This window comes from Xenopus laevis, chromosome 4L (genome assembly GCF_017654675.1).
Source record: "Xenopus laevis strain J_2021 chromosome 4L, Xenopus_laevis_v10.1, whole genome shotgun sequence".
Lineage (NCBI taxonomy): Eukaryota > Metazoa > Chordata > Amphibia > Anura > Pipidae > Xenopus > Xenopus laevis.
In genome coordinates, this window is record NC_054377.1 from 31,602,611 (window position 1) to 31,623,175 (window position 20,565).

The 20,565-nt window shown below is 36.5% G+C and overlaps 1 protein-coding gene across 4 annotated transcripts in view; it reads left to right on the top strand.

Moving 5' to 3' along the window:
• The first annotated feature begins 920 nt into the window (after positions 1-920).
• sipa1.L (signal-induced proliferation-associated 1 L homeolog) overlaps positions 921-20,565 on the top strand; it is a 36,728-nt gene continuing 17,083 nt past the window's right edge. For 2 of the 4 annotated variants that reach the window (XM_018257723.2, XM_018257726.2), the window contains exons 1-6: positions 921-1,066; positions 15,979-17,138; positions 17,246-17,370; positions 19,711-19,899; positions 20,019-20,193; positions 20,424-20,527. In XM_018257723.2, coding sequence (XP_018113212.1) covers positions 16,412-17,138; positions 17,246-17,370; positions 19,711-19,899; positions 20,019-20,193; positions 20,424-20,527 — 1,320 coding nt within the window. In that variant the 5' untranslated portion in view covers positions 921-1,066; positions 15,979-16,411. Of the gene's footprint in view, positions 1,067-2,758; positions 2,837-5,464; positions 5,485-15,978; positions 17,139-17,245; positions 17,371-19,710; positions 19,900-20,018; positions 20,194-20,423; positions 20,528-20,565 lie in introns of those variants that run through there. The other 2 variants (XM_018257724.2, XM_018257725.2) reach the window with 2 other exon arrangements.

The following is a 20,565-nucleotide window of genomic DNA, read 5'->3' on the forward strand; positions in this document are numbered from 1 at the left end:
TGTCTTCTTGGCTGCTCACAGCTAAGATGTTTCTATCACCTTGGGTAAGTGTCTTTTGTCCCTTAAGTGCACTTAGTGGCACTAGCAGGGGGCGGCTACATTTATCAGATGTGGAGATGATGAAAAAAAAAAAAACTGACACAGAGTAAAGCAGCAGCCTGCAGCTGTTACAGAAAAATGAGGAGGGAGGTTGATAACTAGGATTATCACAAAATACAACGTAAATGACAGCCATTCATACCAATCTAGATGTCATCTCGCTCTTTATAAATTGCATGCGCTGAATCACATTTGAAGCTCTGTGGAGCTCCAGTCTGGCTTTGTGTGCTGCCCTTTGCTTTGTTTGATCAGTGTGTATGTTCTGCAGCATTTCCCTTGATCTGTGGCAGTGAACCCAGTGGGTAATTGCATTCAGCGCAGTGTGTGTGTGTGTGTTGCTTATGATGTGCTTTTCTTATTTTCCTTTCAAAATAATAACAACAACATTATACTAAGAAAAGTCAGTGGCACAGATTTGTGATTAAGTTTTCATAGTTTTTTTTTATACTATTTTATATTATGCATCTGCTGTAACAAATGTGTATTATTATTATGTGTATTATTGTCTGAGTGAAGGCTATTCACCTCGTAATCACTACCTTAATATCACATTTTTATTTCCATCAGAAGACATGCCTGCACCCTTCTATTGTATATACCCTTCTCAAACATTTCCATGATTCCTACGTCGTCTCACATTCCCTGCCTCTCGAATTTCCGCTTGGATGACAGAGGAAAAGGGCATGCAGAGCAGAAACAGACAGAGGAAGTGACAGAGTGGAGCTATAGGGAAAGGATGTGTAGTGTGTGTGTGTGTGTGTGTGTGTGTGAGAGAGAGTCATGGCAGGGGGAGGATGGGTGGAAGGGAGTGAGGAAATGGAAGGGGGAGGAGGAAGAGAGGTCAGCAGAGGAGATGCTGATGGGAGGAAACTGACACACAGAGAGAAGCAGCAGCCTGCAGCTGTTACAGAGAAAGAAAAAGGGAGGTTGAAGGAGCTTGAGGGTGACAGCGAGGAGGATTACAGAGGTAAATGACAGCTGCTCATATCAGTTTGTATGTTATCTCACTGTTTATGCTTTGTGTATACTGTGCATTGCTGAAATGATCCCATATGTCTGTAATGCCTGCTGTTCCAGTCACTGGATAATTTTCCGACTGTGTCCACTGACTGTAACATTGTGTGAGCGATGTGTGTGCCCCTATTGGTGTGTATGTTCTGCAGCATTTCACTTGGTCTGTGGCAGTAAAGCCAGTGGGTAATTGCATTCAGCACAGCGTGCGTGTGCACATCATCTGGAACCCTGTTCATTGTCTCCACATGACAGTGTGCTTTTTCCCATTTGCCTTGCAAAATCACTCCAACAGCATTATACTGATGCCGGCACAGCATTGTGATTGCCCCTGGATGATTTTAGAATGATTTGTAGTGTAGTGAGTGCACTTTATATTATACAGTCAGGGTGCTATATACTGTACATAGCCAGCTACGTGTGGGAGGGGGGCACGTGCTTTGAATTCACTACTGTTTATATGGCATTTCCATTTCTAAGAAGCAATCTCCACTCCTTTTGTATGTGCCCCTCTCACACATTTCCATTACTCCTGTCCTCTCGCTCTTTCTCTCTATCTTCTGTCACTTGCTGCCTCTCTCTCATTTCTGCTTCGATGACAGAAGAAAAGATCATGCAGATCAGAAACAGACAGAGGAAGTGACAGAGTTGGGCTGTGGGCAGAGGATGTGCAGTGTGCGTGTGTATGAGAGAGAAATATGGGGGAAATCGTTACGTGAGCATATGGAGGGTAACCAGAGAGTACAGATATGTGAGGCTAATGGGGGAAAGAGACAGATGTTACTTGTGTATCATATGACCTCACTAAAGTAATATATATTAATCCAGTGCATTGTGGTTAATGCAAATGCAATCTCTAGTTCTGTACTAACAATATTGTCTGGTGATTTACTTGTCTGTGGATATTGTCTGGGCTCTACAGTCCTTATCCTGGCTCAGCTAATGTTTTTATTATGTGAAACACTTTTGGTCACTTAAAGTGGATGATCTACGTATGGAGGTTAGAGGGTAAATAATGCTGTAAAGGGGGAGTGACTCCTAATACAGAGGCTTCACTGTTCACTGCTTTAGAGCACATTACATTATTGTCAATCTACATCTACCCCCATCATCCCCCCTCCCACTTTCCTATTGCTTCTCTCACTGTCTTCATGTTTCATTTCCTCTTTATTATGAGCATTTATTTATAAAGTGCACATATACTCTCTTTATACATCTCACCCTCGCTGATTAACGGCAGCTTTAATTAAAGAGCATACATCATTAAAAGTAAACAAGACTTCATACAAAATGAATGGAAGCAAACGTCGTAACTCGGATTTGCTTTTTAATGTTGTTTTCATAAAAACTGTGTTGAAAAGGAGATTCTGTCACACAAACAATGTATGCGTGCCTGTTTTAGTGGCTGGGCTACACAAAACACACTAGAAATGCACATCTACAAGGGCTAAGATGTAAGATGTTTAGTAAAATCTTTTACGTGTAGTCATATTTCAAAATATGTTGTGTTGCATTACAAATATAAAAGCATAGGTGTGCTATAATGTATTTAAATAGATAGACCTTCAGTGCTTTAGTTATTTATGCCCAAGAGCTGTTAGTCAACAACTGCTTCTTAACCCTGATTATTATCAAATTTTTTTTCCAGCGTATATTTATTTACTAGTAATAGTTGATACTACAGATACCTACCCAACAGTTATTCCACATGAAGACTTGTAGCAAGGTAAACCTTTTTTCTTTATTTTTCATAGGACATAATACATAGATACCTTTGCTCATAGGAAATAAATTAATTGATTTTTGGTCTGCTGTATGTATTCAGCTACAAGTCTGGCATGTGGTATGGTCCCTGAGGCCACATGGCATACAGTTGGGTAGCCGTGGTGTATCGGTGTTCAGCAAGCAGTGAACAAAACTATATTGTTATAGAGAAAAAATATACAATATCTCTTTCAAGTAAAATTTTATTGGCAAGCAAGTAGGATAGGGTTGCCTTTTAATCCATTACAATTGGACACCTATTTAATCTACACTAGCAGTTAATATAGATGCAGACTTCTCAAGTTTCAGTACAGTCATGCAGCTTACATGTACACAGCAAGTATGTCAGCAAGGATTTTGGATTTTACATATGTCTAGTTTTAAATGGGTGTGGTGGCATCCCTAATCCAGGAAGGTATCTAAAAGAGTTGTCATATATAGACACTTTAAATGCATTCCAATGAAATTGGTCCTAGAATGTGTTGAATGATGTATTAGGGACCTTAGATTGTAAGCTTCACTGAGTCTTGATTATCAATCATTCTGTAAATGTGTTGGTATGGGATCTCCTATCTCGAGATCCAATTTTCAGAAGGCTCTAAAGCTGGCCATAGATGTAAAGATCTTTAAAAGAAACGATTGAAACGATCATTTAAATGTTGATTTGTCCATCAACTAAAAAGACCATTTCAGGCGATATTGCCAGGAAAACTGAGGGTAGCTGCCTGGTTGGCCCTGCAAACATAGATAGATTGCACTTGGGCCAATAAAATTTTTTTAACCTGGCTGATCAATTTTCTGACAGATGTCGGACAAAAAATCGTAAGATGTACGATCGTTCGATTTCCACTAACTTCACGATAATTTGACGTATTGGTTGGTTTTTGCTAAAATCGGTCGTTTACGTCTAAGGTGACCTTAAATTACAATACGGCCATCTGCCATAGAGTCTACCTTAAGTAAATAATTATATTTTTCCCCTCTGCAGTAAAAGAACATCACCTTGTAAGTAATCCTGAGTAAGCCAGCATGAATCCATATTGGTAGCAAAGCATTCCTATAGGAGTTATTTAACATTAAATAAAGGATCCAAAGCAAGTCCCAATCATTTCAAATAATATATTCTTTACCTCTATATAAAAATGTTGATCTATTTTCCTTGCAAACACCAAATGGAAATATTTCTTGAAAATATATCTGCTTTATTGCATTGTTGCCAAAATTATCACAATGAAGTTTTTTAACTTTTTCTAAGTCCACTCTGCACTGAGTGGCTACTTGCAGAGCATGTGAAGAAATGTAAATAGGCAGGATTAATTTTCAGCAATTTGTTTTGACAAAGGCAGAAATGATGTTGGGCAATTCCCTTTTTGAAGAACTTGTAATGACATAAGCCATTGATTGCTGGACTCAAGAAGGATTTTTTTCCCTCTTTGAACCAAATTCGAGATATCTTTTGGAAGACTCAGATGTGTGCATGCACAGTAGAGTAAAATGTTAAAATTTATTGTACTGCACATATGTGAGTCTACATCTGCAATTTGGGAAATCTGGGGAAAGCAAGAAACATGGCAAAGTGGTGCTGTGCTACATTTTTTCACAAGGCCAGTGCATTTTTTCCCTAAACGTAGCCCAGGCCTGGGAAAAATATGTTGTTGCTGAACATATTGCCGGCCCTCCCCCTTGTGAATTCAGCTTTTGTTGTTGAGTAAAAATAAAACTATTAAAACATGATTAATCTCAAAGCAGTATTTTGGAAATCTTTTTTATATGGTTATATGGCTGCAATGATCTGAACACCTTACTTTCCAATATCTTATTCTAAAATTTATATGAAGGTGGACTCCTTCTGCTGCTATAAAAGTCTCTACTTTAGCTGTTGGTCTGTTATTTTTGCTTCCATTTAGCCTTAGTCAGGTTGAGAACTAATGTTTTGTATTAAGCCTGGCTCTTAGTCAGTTCAGGGCCTACCCAAATTACAATATCAGGTACACTGGAAAGGTTTTGTCCTGAGGAGAAATCTTGGGTTCCAGCCTTTGATCCATGCAGACCATATCAAAACAATTTCATGTTGGGTTCCCTGGCAGGTCTAGTGGGTCCATTGGCCCCCTTAGAGAAGGGGGTAATGTGATAGCCTGCTTGGAGTTGAACTGGGGACCTTTTCCTGTGTTGTTGCTGCTCTATGTGACCAGACAGCTAAGGCCCTGGTTCACTCCTATGGTTATGCTTTGTAATTGCTAGTAATCATGGCTTGTTTCACCTGTTACCAATCTGGCCACAGGTGATCTGTGTAAGCCATTAGTCTGACTAAAAAACATCCTACACTGCACTGACTCATTGCCCAAAGTAGGTCTGTTTCCTGATGGTTCTTGGTTGTGATTCCTGTGTGATTATCCGTTCCTGACCTTATTGTATCACTGCCTGGACTGATCCTTGCCTGTTTGATCACTCTTTTGGATACTGACCTTGTACCATGTTACTGATTGGTTTTGACCCTAGCCTGTTTATTCTAGCTATGCTTCAAGTTCCTGATCCTGTACTGCACTGTCTGACTGGTATTGATCTGGCCTGTTTATCCCAACTACGCTCCTGGTTCCTGATCTTGTACTGGTTGGTACTGTCTCTGCCTGTTCCACATCTGCACTCTCTGTTCCCCATACTTCCTGTATATGTTACGGTTCCCTTGCCTGCCCAGAGCTTCCCTCTTGGTCTTCTCACGTTAAGTCCTGGCGGCATCTGAGTAGCGGAGGGCTCCTCCCAAAGCCAAAGGTGGCTGCTAAAGGCAGAAGTGTGAGCCGAGACCGGGACCATGGGATTTGCTCTGGGTTTTGGGATACCATACGTTACAGCTCCCTACTGCTGTTTTTTAAGGATCAGGACATTTTTCTTAGGATGTATACACAAAGATATAATAAAATCATCCTATATGTATAGGATTTTGTGGGTCCCATTACCTTGTTTTGTAGTGACCCTCCTAATTGTATATGATTAGTTTATAGGCCAAAAGAGCATCTTATATTATTTTTATTATAATTATTTAAATATTTAATAAATCCAGTAGGTAGAGTTTTCTTCCAGTATTAATTAATTAATTAATTAATTAATTATATCTTCATTTGGATCAAGTACAAGGCACTGTTTTATTACTACAGAGAAAAAGGTAATCATTATTAAAAACGTGGATTATTTGGATAAAATGGAGTCTATGGAAGACGGCCTTTCCGTAATTTGGAGCTTTCTGGATAATGGGTTTCCGAATAACAGATCCCATACCTGTACCTTTAAGATGCCTCAGAGGAAGGTAAATCAAAAAAGAAAAAACTAATTCAAAACACTTTGTCACAAAGGGGAAAAACCTTCTTGAATTCAGACTTCAGTATATTCTACGATATAAACGAATACCAGTAGTTATGCATTTCTAAAAAGGCATCCAAGCCCTTCTTGAAACCATCCATTGTGTCTGCCGTATGACCTCTTCAGGGAGTGCATTCCACAGCCTTACAGTAAAAATTCTGTTTGCAGCTGCCGATGAGATCTTCTGTATTCTAATCGCAATAAATATTTCTGTGTTCTCCAGAAACATCAAAAAAATTTTTATGGTGCCCTTGTATATGTGTATTATGTGATCATATCTTTTGAACCAATATATTTCATCAAAAATAAATCTGCATTGAATAAGGAGTGTTTGTCACATATAGCTATTTACTAACTTCAATTATCTATGTATGTATGTATGTATGTATGTATGTCTATTTCTAAGTACCAGAATATCTGTTAGAAAGGCACGTAGCTATTGTCATTCTTTATTTTTTTCTTCAATTATTTAAATTTAAGAGAATAATTTCATAAATACTGTAGTTATTTATAAAACCATGCCATTGATTGTTTTGAAAAACTCAGCATTTTGTGGGATTATCTGCCATGCTTAAACACAATGTTTTTTTTTTCCAGTTGTTTACCTACAGGAAAACAAAAATCAGAAAAAGGCAAATCAAATGAAATTTTTGGAGACTGCAAAGTTAATCGCCCTGGGCTTATAGGCATGAATACTTCCACTGATGCTGAATAATACGTTTCAGTATTTTATCATCAGCTGAAAGATTTCAGCCCTTAAGAAAAAAAACATTATTAATAGGCTAAAAAAAATGTAGGCATTTTTAGCTGACCGAGCGCTGAATGATAATGAAAACAGTAACATATGCTCTAGAATGTACTGATTTGCCAGCCCAAGTGTGAAATATCATCAGTGCATAACCTATTTTTAGACTATTTTCTGTGCTCCATTCTAATACAAAAGAATGCCCATGAAATAACACACAAAAAGTTAAACTCCTACAGGAACATTAGAATTACCTATTAATTATCTTGTAATAATAATAATAATTAACATAAACATTAACTCGATTTAATCGGATCTGTGAAAAACTTTTTAGAATTTTTGCCCGAAAACCCTGAAAAAGTCGGATTTTCAGGCTAAACCCAGCGCACACCACGATAACTTTAAATTGGGATAGGTGCCTCTCCCATTGACTTATACAGGACCTCAACAGGTGTGAGATTCCAGATTTTAGGATTCAGGCTTTTTGAAGCATCGGGGTATAATAAATCTCAAAGAATTCAAGTTTTTTTTTCCACGAAAAATTTTAGTTTTTGCCCCAAAAAGCCAGACTAGATAAATTTGAGGTTTGGTAAATAACCCCAGGTCTTTAGTATTATATAGACTTTAATTGTATGCAGCAGTTTGTAATGTGAATTTTGTTGTTTTTATATATAATAATAATATATTCACCAATCAAGTCTTTTAAGAATTAAAGCCATTTTTATACATTGTGCTCCCAGTTCCACGGGCTCAAAGGTAACTGGACAAACTAACAAAATCCTAAATATATGTTTTGTATGACCACTTTAAATACTGTGTTGACAATTCTTTGCAGTTAATCATTGCCTGAAGTATGGAATCCATATATAGTACATCACAAATTTGGGCCTAATTTATCTAAATGTTTAGAGCTCTCCCATGTTCTATTCATTCCTATGGGATTTTTAAAACAGTATTTGTCAAATGTTGAGTTCTAAATTTTATCCATTGATAAATACAATTTTTAAAATCACATAGGAATTAATAGAACGTGCGTGAGTTTTTATTTATTAAGCTCTAAACTCAAATTTTGATAAATCCGCCCCTATATGTTGGGCTTCCTCCCTAGTTATACTATGCCAGGTCTTCACTCCAGGTGATATTACACTTTTTTGCCTTCAAAATATGTTTTGACCCTTGACTTGGTTAGATGTTGTGAAGGGTTTACTTTACCATGGAAAGAAAACCGCGATCATCTACTACAGTTGTCTCCAAAGTCATCAAAGTCTTTTGGTGGTGCTGATCTCCCAAGTTCATTTCTTCTTTTTAAGAATGTACCAAATTGTTCATTTGTTCAATTATAATGTGTCTGCTCTCTCTCTCTCTCTGTGTGATGGGTTTGTTTTGTTTTTTCAGCCTAATAATGCTTTGTTTCACATGCATTGATAGCTCAGAAAGTCAGAGCAACGCCTTCTAAATGCAAATTCCACGCATAGAATCAACTCCAGACCTTTTACCTGTTTAAAGGAACAGTAACACCAAAAAATAAATGTTCTTTAAAGGAACAGTAACACCAAAAACTGAAAGTGTTTTAAAGTAATGAAAATATCATGTATTGTTGCCCTGCTCTGGTAAAATGGATGTGTTTGCTTCAGAAACACTACTATAGTTCATATAAACAAGCTGCTGTGTAGCAATGGCGGAAATTGAAAAACGGCTAAATGGCACAGGATAGATAATGGATAACAGATAACACCATTAGACAGACAGAGCTTATCTGCTGTCTGCTGTGTAACTTGAGCCTTTTCTCCTTTGAATGGCTGCCCCCATGGCTACACAGCAGCTTATTTATATAAACAATAGTAATGTTTCTGAAGCAAACACAGCAATTTTACTAGTGCAGGGCAACACTGCATTATATTTTTATTACTTTAAAACAATTTAATTTTTTGATGTTACTGGTCCTTTAAAGGAAAGACAATATAATGTAGTGTTGCCCTGCACTGGCAAAACTGTTGTGTTTGCTTCAGAAAAAAACTATAGTCTATATAAACAAGCTGCTGTGTAGCCATCAAGCACAGGACATATAGTAGATAACAGATACAGTCTAAGAATCCCAAAATCCCATTGTATGGTAAAGAGCATATTTGTTATCAACTTTTTATCCTGTGCCTTTTCTTCCTTTTCAGCTTTGAATGGCTGCCCCCATGGCTGCACAGAAGCTTGTTTATATAAACTGTAGTTGTGTTTATGAAGCAAACACAAATCAGTTTTACCTGTGCAGCACAACATTATATTATATTTGCATTACTTTAGGACACTTTAATTTTTTGGTGTTACTGTCCCTTTAACTTCTTGCTTATACCTTGATAATAAACACTTAACCAACAGAGTACATGTATGGTATAATTTATCTGAAACCTGTTATCCAGAAAGCTCCGAAATACAGAATGGCTGTCTCCCATAAACTCCATTTTATCCAATTAATCCACATTTTTAAAAATGATTTCCTTTTTCTCTGTAGTAATAAGACAGTACCTTGTACTTGATCCAGTAGTAAAACAAAACAGAGGCGCCAAAAGGATAAAATTAGCTAAAAACACTTAAAAACCCAATGGGTAATTCAGAGGAGGTAGTAGTGGACTTACCTCCTCCTAGCCAACACCAACGAAAGTGGTAATTTTCAGTAATAGTTTATTCACAAAACAGTATTGCAACGCGTTTCGCAGGCATTTCCTGCTTCATCAGGCAATGTGAAACGGGAGCAAAAACAACAGTGTCTTTGTATAAACACGCCAGGCGACTATATCGAGTCCACCCCGAGTGGAGGGGGATCATCCCCTTTTTCTTCTTCTACAGAGAGCGACGTCTTATTCCTGAGTGGGGTCAGGATAATCTCCCCACCTGCCCATACAGTGGTTGCCTATCGGTAACCCCGTTTTGTGAGTATTAACTTGTTTACTCTACCATTACTCCTTGTAAAAACATTGTACTTGATCCAAGCTAAGCTATAATTAACCCTTATTGGAAGCAAAACCAGCCTATTGGGTTAATTTAATGTTCAAATTATTTTCTAGTAGAATTTAGATATAAAGAACCAAATTACAGAAAAATCTGTTATGCGGAATACCCCAGGTTCCGAGAATTCTGGATAACAGGTCCTATACCTTTATATTATATCCTGTGGCCTATTAAAGAACTGTACCAAACTAGAATATATATATATATATATATATATATATATATATATATATATATATATATACATATATATATATATATATATATATATATATATATATAGGTAAATATTGCCCTTTTACATCTTTTACCTTGAGCTATAATTTTGTGATGGCCTGCGTGATTCCCCAGAGATCATCTGTTGGGTCTGGACCTCGGTGAGTATCTGTTCCAATGATACAGTCCAATGCCATTTCAACGTTTCAATCAGAGAAGGAAGTTTATTCAAGCACAACAGCATTCAGTAGCTCTGGAGAATTCTCTACCAAAACTAACTATTACATTTATCTTTATAATATCACATCAGCATAGAAAATATTAGCCATACATGATTGGTTACATACAGCATAAAGGCGTGATTACCTTTTTTCTTTTTTAAATGATTTTAGTTCTTATTCTTAACCTCGAAGCCCAAGACTGTACCATAACATATTGTTTTTAGAACCATCTTCCACCTTATCTAACAGCTAGCCTTGAAACTTGTTATCACAATCATGTTTCTTTCTGCATACATAAGCAAAATATCCAAGGAAAAAGGGAAAAAAAATATTTTCAGCTTGACCTGACTTCTATGCTTTAGAAATAGAAAATGGTATTGAAATGAACCAGAGTTCAGAGGTTATATAGGCCTCAGACTAATAAGCATTCAACACAACTGACCAGAAATTACGCAGCTCTGACTGTAATAGGAAAAAAGGTGGAAGTAAAAGACAGAACTCTGTAACATATATGTGTGCTCTTAGTTTGTTTGTGAGCTCCGTGAACCGTATGACCCCAGCAGCCTTTACTTCATAAAATGGTGAATTTCTATTTAGGATTACCCAATCGCACATGCTACTAAAAAAGTATATTTCTATAAAAACATACTTTTATTTAGATAAAGCGGGGGTTTACATATGAGCTGTTTTATGGGATGTACAGTATATTTACTGAAACCTACATTGTTCAGTGTTCCTTGAAATATGAGAAAGCTGCCAACACCTGGCCATGTAACAGCTTATTGGCCAATTGCCAAATTAGTTTTGGTCCCTTGAAAAGGACTAAGTATAAAAAGTGTTGTCATTCCTAAACCACCCACCCAATTTAGATATAAATTAGTTAAAGGGATACTGTCATGGGAAAAAAAAATTTTTTCAAAATGAATCAGTTAATAGTGCTGCTCCAGCAGAATTCTGCACTGAAATCCATTTCTCAAAAGAGCAAACAGATTTTTTTATATTCAATTTTAAAATCTGACATGGGGCTAGACATTTTGTCAATTTCCCAGCTGCCCCATGTCATGTGACTTGTGCCTGCACTTCAGGAGAGAAATGCTTTCTGGCAGGCTGCTGTTTTTCCTTCTCAATGTAACTGAATGTGTCTCAGTGGGACATGGGTTTTTACTATTGAGTGTTGTTCTTAGATCTACCAGGGAGCTGTTATCTTGTGTTAGGGAGCTGTTATCTGGTTACCTTCCCATTGTTCTTTTGTTTGGCTGCTGGGGGGAAAAAGGGAGGGGGTGATAATCACTCCAACTTGCAGTACAGCAGTAAAGAGTGATTGAAGTTTATCAGAGCACAAGTCACATGACCAGGGGCAGCTGGGAAATTGACAAAATGTCTAGCCCCATGTCAGATTTCAAAATTGAATATAAAAAAAATCTGTTTGCTCTTTTGAGAAATGGATTTCAGTGCAGAATTCTGCTGGAGTAGCACTATTAACTGATGCGTTTTAAAAAAACATGTTTTCCCATGACAGTATCCCTTTAAAGCAGGCGGTCTGCACTCAGCCCACATTATGATTATATAACTTCAACTCCAAATAATTTTATGTATGTCCAAATATTTGTGTACCTAAATGTGTATATACTGTATATATATATATGATATACAGGTATGGGACCTGTTATCCAGAACGCTCGGGACCTGGCTTTTTCCGGATAATGGATCTTTCTGTAATTTGGATCTTTACACCTTAAGTCTACTAGAAAATCATGTAAACATTAAATAAAGCCAATAGGCTGGTTTTTGCTTCCAATAAGGATTCATTATATCAAGTTAGGATCAAGTACAAGGTACTGTTTAATTATTACAGAGAATAAGGAAATCATTTTAAAAAATTTGGAATATTTGGATAAAATGGAGTCTATGGGAGATGGCCTTTCCCGTAAATTGAAACTTTCTGGATAACAGGTTTCCGGATAACGGATCCCATACATATATAAATATGCTAATTTTACACTTTTGCTGTACACAATAACATTTATTATAGTTCTCTAAAGTCTCTAAGGGTTTGCTAATGTTTCTTTTTCTCTGTGCTGTAATTTCAGTTCCCCTCTGTCTCTATACTGCATATAAACCACAATCTTTAAGTAATTTCCTATCTCATATGCTTTCTTCCCCCCCCCCACTCTCTCTCTCTGTCAAACACAAGCTGATATCTTTTAAGTTACTGCCTACTTTCTAAAGGCAATGTGTCTTGTCTTATAGTGCCAAAATTTGTGCTTGCCCCTAGTATTTAGATGCAGACATACTTCAGGTAACCAGACATTATATAAAATTAGCATTTTGCAGAGCAAGACTGAAACCACAGCCAAGCAGACACGTATTTTGGGCTAATGTGTATAACGACATTACAGACCTCTGACTGAAACCACACTGCTTTAAACAAAAAAACATACCACAAGTTTGGACCTATTTCATTTGTCATTGTTTGTTCACTTTCAAAAAGGGAAATTCATCTACTTTTATAGATTTGCTTATGAGATATATCTTTTTGTCTGATGCACTTGTATAACCACTGGCAGTTTACTGGCATAACCATTCCACTACAAAATCATTACTTCTTAAGAAATTAAGGAAAAAATTTATTAAAAATTCATTTTATAAATGAATTCTATTTTTAAAAGGAATGGCAACCCCATTTTTTCCTAATAAAAGAAAGCAATAAAAGAAAGCATTCTAAACAACTTTGCATTGTTATTGTATTGCTATTGAATTGTATTGTATTGTATCTATTGCTATTGAAAGAGGTCTATTCTCTGCCCTGGTGACTCAGACTGTTGAAACAACGTAAACGGATTAACAGATCTGTCTTTGCTGGGGAACCAAGACTTTTTCAACATTGCTTAAAAAGTAACAACCCCAAGAGTAAATGCTGTTTTCAATAAAAAAGCAAACAATACGTTCGATAGTGCTTATTTTTACACATAACTATAAAAGCACTGAAAATGTTTAATAAATGTATATTGCAATGTGGCTTAGAATTACTGTATGTTTTCTAAAAATTTTATGTTGGGGTTGACTTGCCCTTTAATACATTTAATACTTAGTAGCATTCAGATAACTCCATGTTGAATCCACACTATGGGGCCTATTTATGATTGCTCAAGCTTTTTCAGCTCAAGCAATCATCAAGGACCTAAAAGCTTTTTCGGCATGAAACCCAGCATGAGTATTAAGTATTCAAGCTGTAAAGCTCGAGCAATCATAAATAGGCCCCTTACGTAGTTGAAAACACTTATACAGTGCCTTGCAAAATCATTCAGACTTTCAATTCCCTCATACCCTCATACAGGCATGTAAGGGACCAGGGTTTTTATGGATAAGAAATTCTACTGTCTTGTGGAGCTCCATGCTTTATGGCTACTTAAAAACATTAAGAAAAAGCAATGGAAGCAATTCCATTTGAAGGTTTTACGAATAAAAATCTTCCAGATAATACATCATGTACTACTGAAGAACAAATGCTAAGCTGTAAATTTTTTTAAAGTGATATTTGTATACCAAAACTCTAAAACACAGTTTTGTGCAAATACATATAAATAGTATAAACAAAACAATGTATTTCTACTGCTTACAGTAATATTTCATCTGCATGCTTACATTTTTTTGTAGAGCCATCTTTTGCAGTAATAGATGTACAATTTATTTTAGCCTGTTTTTTTCATGTAGATATGGTCCAGATTGTTAAGGTTATGCATTACAATACACATGTGCAGTTTCTCTCTTGAATTTATAAAAATGCCTTGACTGATCCATTTTAAGAAATTCATATTTTTGTTAAATCATTACGGTGTTACTTTAAATTTGTGGTTGGCATCACTGTTCTACTAAACTATTGGATTTCACACAGCTTGAGCCATTAGCAGTCTTTGCTAAATTGCACTGTATTTTGCACTACCCACTCTTCTTTCTATCTCCCATCCTTCTAATAAAATAGATGTGATATGGCCAATGTTAGATTTCCATCACAGATATGAAGTTAATCCTTCATCCTCGCTGGGTTGCTCTCATGCTTTATGGCCAATGTATGTTTACATGGCTTATTTTTACAGTGTTATGCAATGCTGTTGATATGGTTGACTAGCACACCTCAAACACTTTCTCAAGCTACTGAATTCTATAGCGTCTTCTAAGTGATTTGGTTTCTCTAGTCTTCTAGAGAGTATTGATTGATGACCTTTTCCAGGCAGTGCTTGGGTGGTTTGACACATCTTTCAGTAAGAACAACTGGATAATGTTTAGTGCATAATTAATAATTGATGCGCTTTCATTGCTTATTGTCTAACTCTGCTCTTTAGGTTTAATTTTACAGGTGTTCTTCAGATTTATAGCCTCTCTAAAGATCCATTATTTGTGCTTTAATCCAGAAAATATAATGATTCAACAATCGAGGCCACAAAATATTAGAGTAAATATGAAAAGTCATTGTGGAAATTGTAGCAGGGGAGCTGCCCGCTGTTGCATGAAAGTAAATTAAAAATTAAAATATAATGAAAAGTATAATATATAATCAAAGTCTTTTAAAGTAATTAAAATATAATGTACTGTTGCTCTGCACTGGTTAAACTGGTGTGCTTGTTCCAGAAACTCTACTATAGTTTATATAAACAAGCTGCTGTGTAGTCATGGGGCAGCCATTCAAGGCTGAAAAAGGAATAGAGGCTACACAGCAGATAACAGATAAGCCATGTAGTAGCAACTTGTTTACAGTCTATAAACGATAGTTGTGTTTCTGAAGCAAACACACCAGTTTTACCAGTGTAGAGCAACACTACATTACGTTGTCATTCCTTCATATTTTGGTGTTATTGTGCCTTTAAACCAATCCCAGCAGTTAATCTCAGATCAAGGCCTATTTTTTTGGTTGCTCTTTGTTTTATAGGTACAGAACTGTTAAGTAAAGATGCCATTCATTTACAAACACAAACATAGGAAAATAAGATAAACTGTAGATGAATTCTTAATTTTGATATTGACTTCATGCTAAAAGAGAATGCTTGATTGTAAATTCTTTTATAATATCAAAATCCGAATGTTAAAATCTCAAAACATTTGAGAAATATTATACCCCGATGCTGCAAATCTCAATTTGAAGTTTTTTCGTGGCCTGCGCTGGATTTAATCCGAAAATTCAACTTTTTTGGGCAAAAACCCCAAACATTTGAGTAATTCTGGAAAAAGCCCCAAAAATTCGAGCAATACGCAAAAAAGCCAGAAAAATTTGAACGATTCAGATTTTCGCTCGATTTAACAAGTTTTTTCGTGATCTGATTAAATTTAGTTTTTTTATTAATAGAAAAGCTAAAATTGGGAGTTTGGTCGTGTTTTTTTAAAATAAAATATGAGATAAATTTGGATTTTAGTAAATAACCCCACTAAATATTAATACTAAATTGAATTCTTCCTTTTATGTATTAGACCATCATTCACCATCTTTTCATTCAGCATTTGTTTGTTTTTATTTGTCGTTTCTAGCAGTAAAATATAGTGGTGATTAATTTGCCTTTTTCTGTTTGTTTGCAGAATCTTTGTGCTCCAGACTTCACTTGGACTGAGTAAACATCATCACTAAATTGGACTTCATTGTGCTAAATGTCTATGACAGATATGATAAATGTTGCAGAGTTCTGGGCTAAAGGAATTATATGAGTTTTAAAACTCCAGAAGAATGTAAATTAGGATTTTTTATTATTAGTATTTTAAGGAGATGTATTAAATAACATAGCAAATACAAAGATGCTATAATGTGGTATACACTTTGACTGCATTGACAAATAATAAGCTAGAGAGCAGATCAGCACAGATAAGCAGAAAGGCAGACAAATGTGGAGTTAATCAAGGTAACCAAAAATTAGAATACAGCGAGAGTGATAAAATCACACAGGACTGAAAGAAAGAAATAAAGACTTTGGACAGCACAGTCATGAAGTATTACCAATGAGTTCCTTCCCATGAAATGCAGTCCGATGACCTCTTTGTGCGTAAGTTTCGTCAACCCCCTACCCGATCTTCCCCTCACAAAAGTAAGTGTGAAACTAAACTTTCAGCAGTCCCAGGAACCAAAAGACATAACGGAAGTGGGCGTTCTCTTTCCGAGTCAGAGTCAGAAAAGGGGTCCAGTAGCCCCTCTGCCTCACGCTTTAAAGATCCCTTCCTACTGCTGGGGCTGGCTGGGATCAGCCATGGGCCTCAGGCCCTGGATGCCAAAGAAAAACTCCCAGAAGGAGGCCCTTTTTTCCACCGACCTAAAAGTTTTGCTCACTATGATGTCCAAAGCATCTTGTTTAACCCATTTCTGAGGGGAGAATATGAAGCCAGACGTAATGTGAAGAGTGGTGCATCTGCAGCCTCCCAGATTAGAACTTGTACCTCTTCTCCCAGGAGATCTTTGTCCTCTCCTGAGGAACCAGCCGACAATGGAGATGGAAAAGACAATGAATTGCTTCTCAGCTGTCCTTACTTCCGCAATGAAGTTGGCGGAGAGAACATTGAAGGTCAAAAAGACCAAGGTTGGGGCTTCTCAGCAATGGCTTTTAATACTCCTCATATATGTCCAGTGAGAGGCCCAAATGCCGCAGTATCTGTGCTAGAGGAAGCCAGGGAGAGAATGCGGGACAGTAGCTATTTTGTGGAGTATCAGGACCTGGGGGCGTTATATTACCGGAAGTATTTTTATGGCAAAGGTTAGTAATTTTACCTATTTCAGTATTTCCAATTACATTAGCACATATCTAATTTCATTTGCATTTCTCTTCTATAATTCTCTGTTTTCCCTACTGCTCTTTTACAGAACATCAGAACTTTTTTGGAGTTGATGAACGCTTCGGTGCAATAGCCATAAGCTTACGAAGGGATGAAAGAGAAGGGTCCCAAAGTATACAGTATAATTACAGAATTGTTTTTCGGACCACTGAGGTAAATAAGTGTTTCTTCCTATCTCTCCATTTAAACTTCCTTAAAAAATATACATTTTCTGTTTGTATGGTAGAGCATTGTGCAAAGAAAAGTAGTCATTTATTTGTAAGGGAAAAACTTTAATCAAATATCACAGTGGATTTACTGTTATTCGTGTTACTGTGTCTTCTTCCTTTCTCTCAAAAACCATCAGGGTAATGTATTTCAGAGAGGTATAATCTGTAAATCCTTGAGGAGGATTTATAGCAGAGGAAGAACTGGATATATTATTAATAATGCAAATTACTGAGGTGTGGATGGTATAATAATTTAGTGAGATGGACTGGAGTGGACCTCATACATAAATTCAACATGTATTTTTAACATATATTTTTGATTCATTTGTAAGGGAGGCAGCTTGAATTTAATCTATTTAGTACCAGTACTTACAAATGGGAAAAATTAATTGTGTAAACTGTGGGGAGTACTCGAGAGCCAAGCATCACCAAGAGTGCTAAATTCCATAGCCAATCATTATCAATGCTAAAGCCAGTATTTTAGTCCTTATCCAGTGACCTTAGGAAAACTAAACCCTAAACATAAATATGGAATATTTGTATATACTGAATTTACTGCACCATCTTAAGGTTTTAGAATCTCTATAACATCAATCACTCTTCAAAGTTCCTTATCAAAGGCCTTCAAAGTTGTGCATAATGAGTCGCTGTCTTGGATTTTATCAGTGACCCTCACATGCTTATGGTGCTCTAAGAAATAAATGAGGTTCACATGTCATATACGTTGATGGTACAGTACTAATTATTACATTCTGATACACATTGCACTGGTTACTGAACTGCCATGTAATGTGGATCTGAATTAGTTACTTATATATATATACAGTATATATTATCCTATTCACTTGTAAAAAGAGCTCTATTGAAAATCTCTTCCTGCATGGAATATCACCATATAGATTATAATTTCTGATCTGCTAATTCACAACCATTAATGGACCCATATTTCTATATACAAGTATAATCTGTACATTATCTTCTTATTATTAAAGCTTAAGGTCTGTTCTAAATGAGTTCTCTGATGATGACAAATGCATTCTGCTGGATGATGACAAATGTGTCCTGTTGGAGTTGTGATAAATGTGAGAGATGATCTTGGATATGTTGTACGTATAATATAATTACAGACGAATAAAAAATGCTGCATCAGCACTGTTTAGGGAATGTTAAGGGAAGCAAAAAGTGTTCCAAGCTAAACTTTAAACTGGTATTGTAGGTGAATCCTGTAGACCACATAGATATTCTTCAACCTGTTGGACTTCCGAAAAAGTTCTAAAATGGATAAAGCAATGTGTGAGCTGCAGTTTAGATTTCAATCTCAAAATCCATCATTAGATAGTAGTTTAATTAGATTATTATGAGATGCAAATTCAGTTTCACACTCTCAACTACACGAAACTATATGGAGCAAATTCACTAACCTCCAAAAATTCAGCAGCAATGGCTTCGCTTACAGCGCAACACTTCACCAGATGTAGATTCGACAGGACAACGCTAATTCACTAAAATGCGAAGTTGCGTCCAGGCACCGAATACTGGCGAAGTTGCACTAGCATTACTGCGCCAAGCGGATCGAAGTTGCACTAGTGTTGCCTAATTTGCATATGGCGGGAAGTTAAAGTTGAGTGGACGTATATGTTGCGGCAAATAATTACACTACACAAGTCTGGGAAACCTTAATAAAATAAAATAAAGTTGTTATATTGCCCTACACATGAGCCCAAATGTATAGTTTATGTGCCATATGTTAGCCTGAGGTGGCGAAGGCAAAACTGGCACAGGAGGTAACGTTCAGTAAAATCCGCATCTTAGTGAATTTGTGTAGTTACGTCCATTTGGCAGAGCGCAAATTCCCAGGCGTTAGGGAGCAAAGTACCGCTAGAGTCTATCTCCTTGACTAGTGAAGTTTACATTAGTAAATCGGCGAAGTACTGAAATTACGTCACGCTGGCGAATTTTCGCCCCCGTCTTGGTCACTTCACCCTTTATTAAATTTGCCCCTATGAGTACATGAAAATGCTACTGTGCAAAAGGTCTTATTGCTCCATGTGGAAGAGCACTGAGCTTTGACTTAGCAAATTAGTACAGAATAAAACTTGCAACATATCACTCTCTGATATTGTTTTTTTCTCAGTTTTTTTTTCAGCCATCAATTTTTCAGTTTATGCTTAATTTACATATTTTTGTGTACTTTCTACTTGAATTCATGGTTTTAGTCTGTTACTGATTGTTCTTGTCACTTCTTTATTCTTATATTTTGATGATTCTTATTTTATTTTTGAAGCTGAAGACCCTTCGTGGCTCTATCCTGGAAGAAGCCTTTCCCTCTGCAATTCGTCACAACTCCAACAGGGCCATATCTCCGAAAAAACTCCTAGAATATATTGTCCCAGAGGTTAACCTGCAATGTCTGCGTTTAGCATCAAGTTCTCCTAAAGTTCCAGAAACTCTCCTCAAACTGGATGAGCAAGGGGTGAGTCAGTAGAAGAGCATGTTAGTCATTTAGTAACATTGTGTGCAAGAGAAGACTTAATGTAGATTGTAGTAACTATGTAGTGAATTTCTATTGGTATTCTTTTGATTTATCATTAGCTCAGCTTTCAAAGAAAGATTGGAATTTTATTCTGTCGAGCTGGACAGGGCTCTGAAGAGGAGATGTACAACAATGAAACCCCTGGGCCAGCTTTTCAAAATTTTTTGAATCTCCTAGGAGAAGAAGTTCGACTAAAAGGTTTTGACAAATATCGTGCACAGCTGGACAATAAAAGTAAGGACTCTATTGTTACATAAAGTTACACATGCAGTTTCTTTCTGTCTGGTTTCCCTCTTATAAAAAGTCCACTTCATTATAATTTGGTCTTACGTCCAATAATTTTTTGATTTTGTTGTGATACTTCTATTTTATTTCCTATTGATTATATGACCACTTAATAGCATGCATTGTTATACCATATTAATATATTTATTAACACTTCAGTTGTATGTTTCTATCCACAGCTGACAGCACAGGAACACATTCCCTTTACACACGTTACCAAGACTATGAAATCATGTTCCACGTATCAACAATGCTTCCGTATACAGCCAGCAACAGTCAGCAGGTAAAAAAAAGAACTGTAAATACAGGTATGGGATCTGT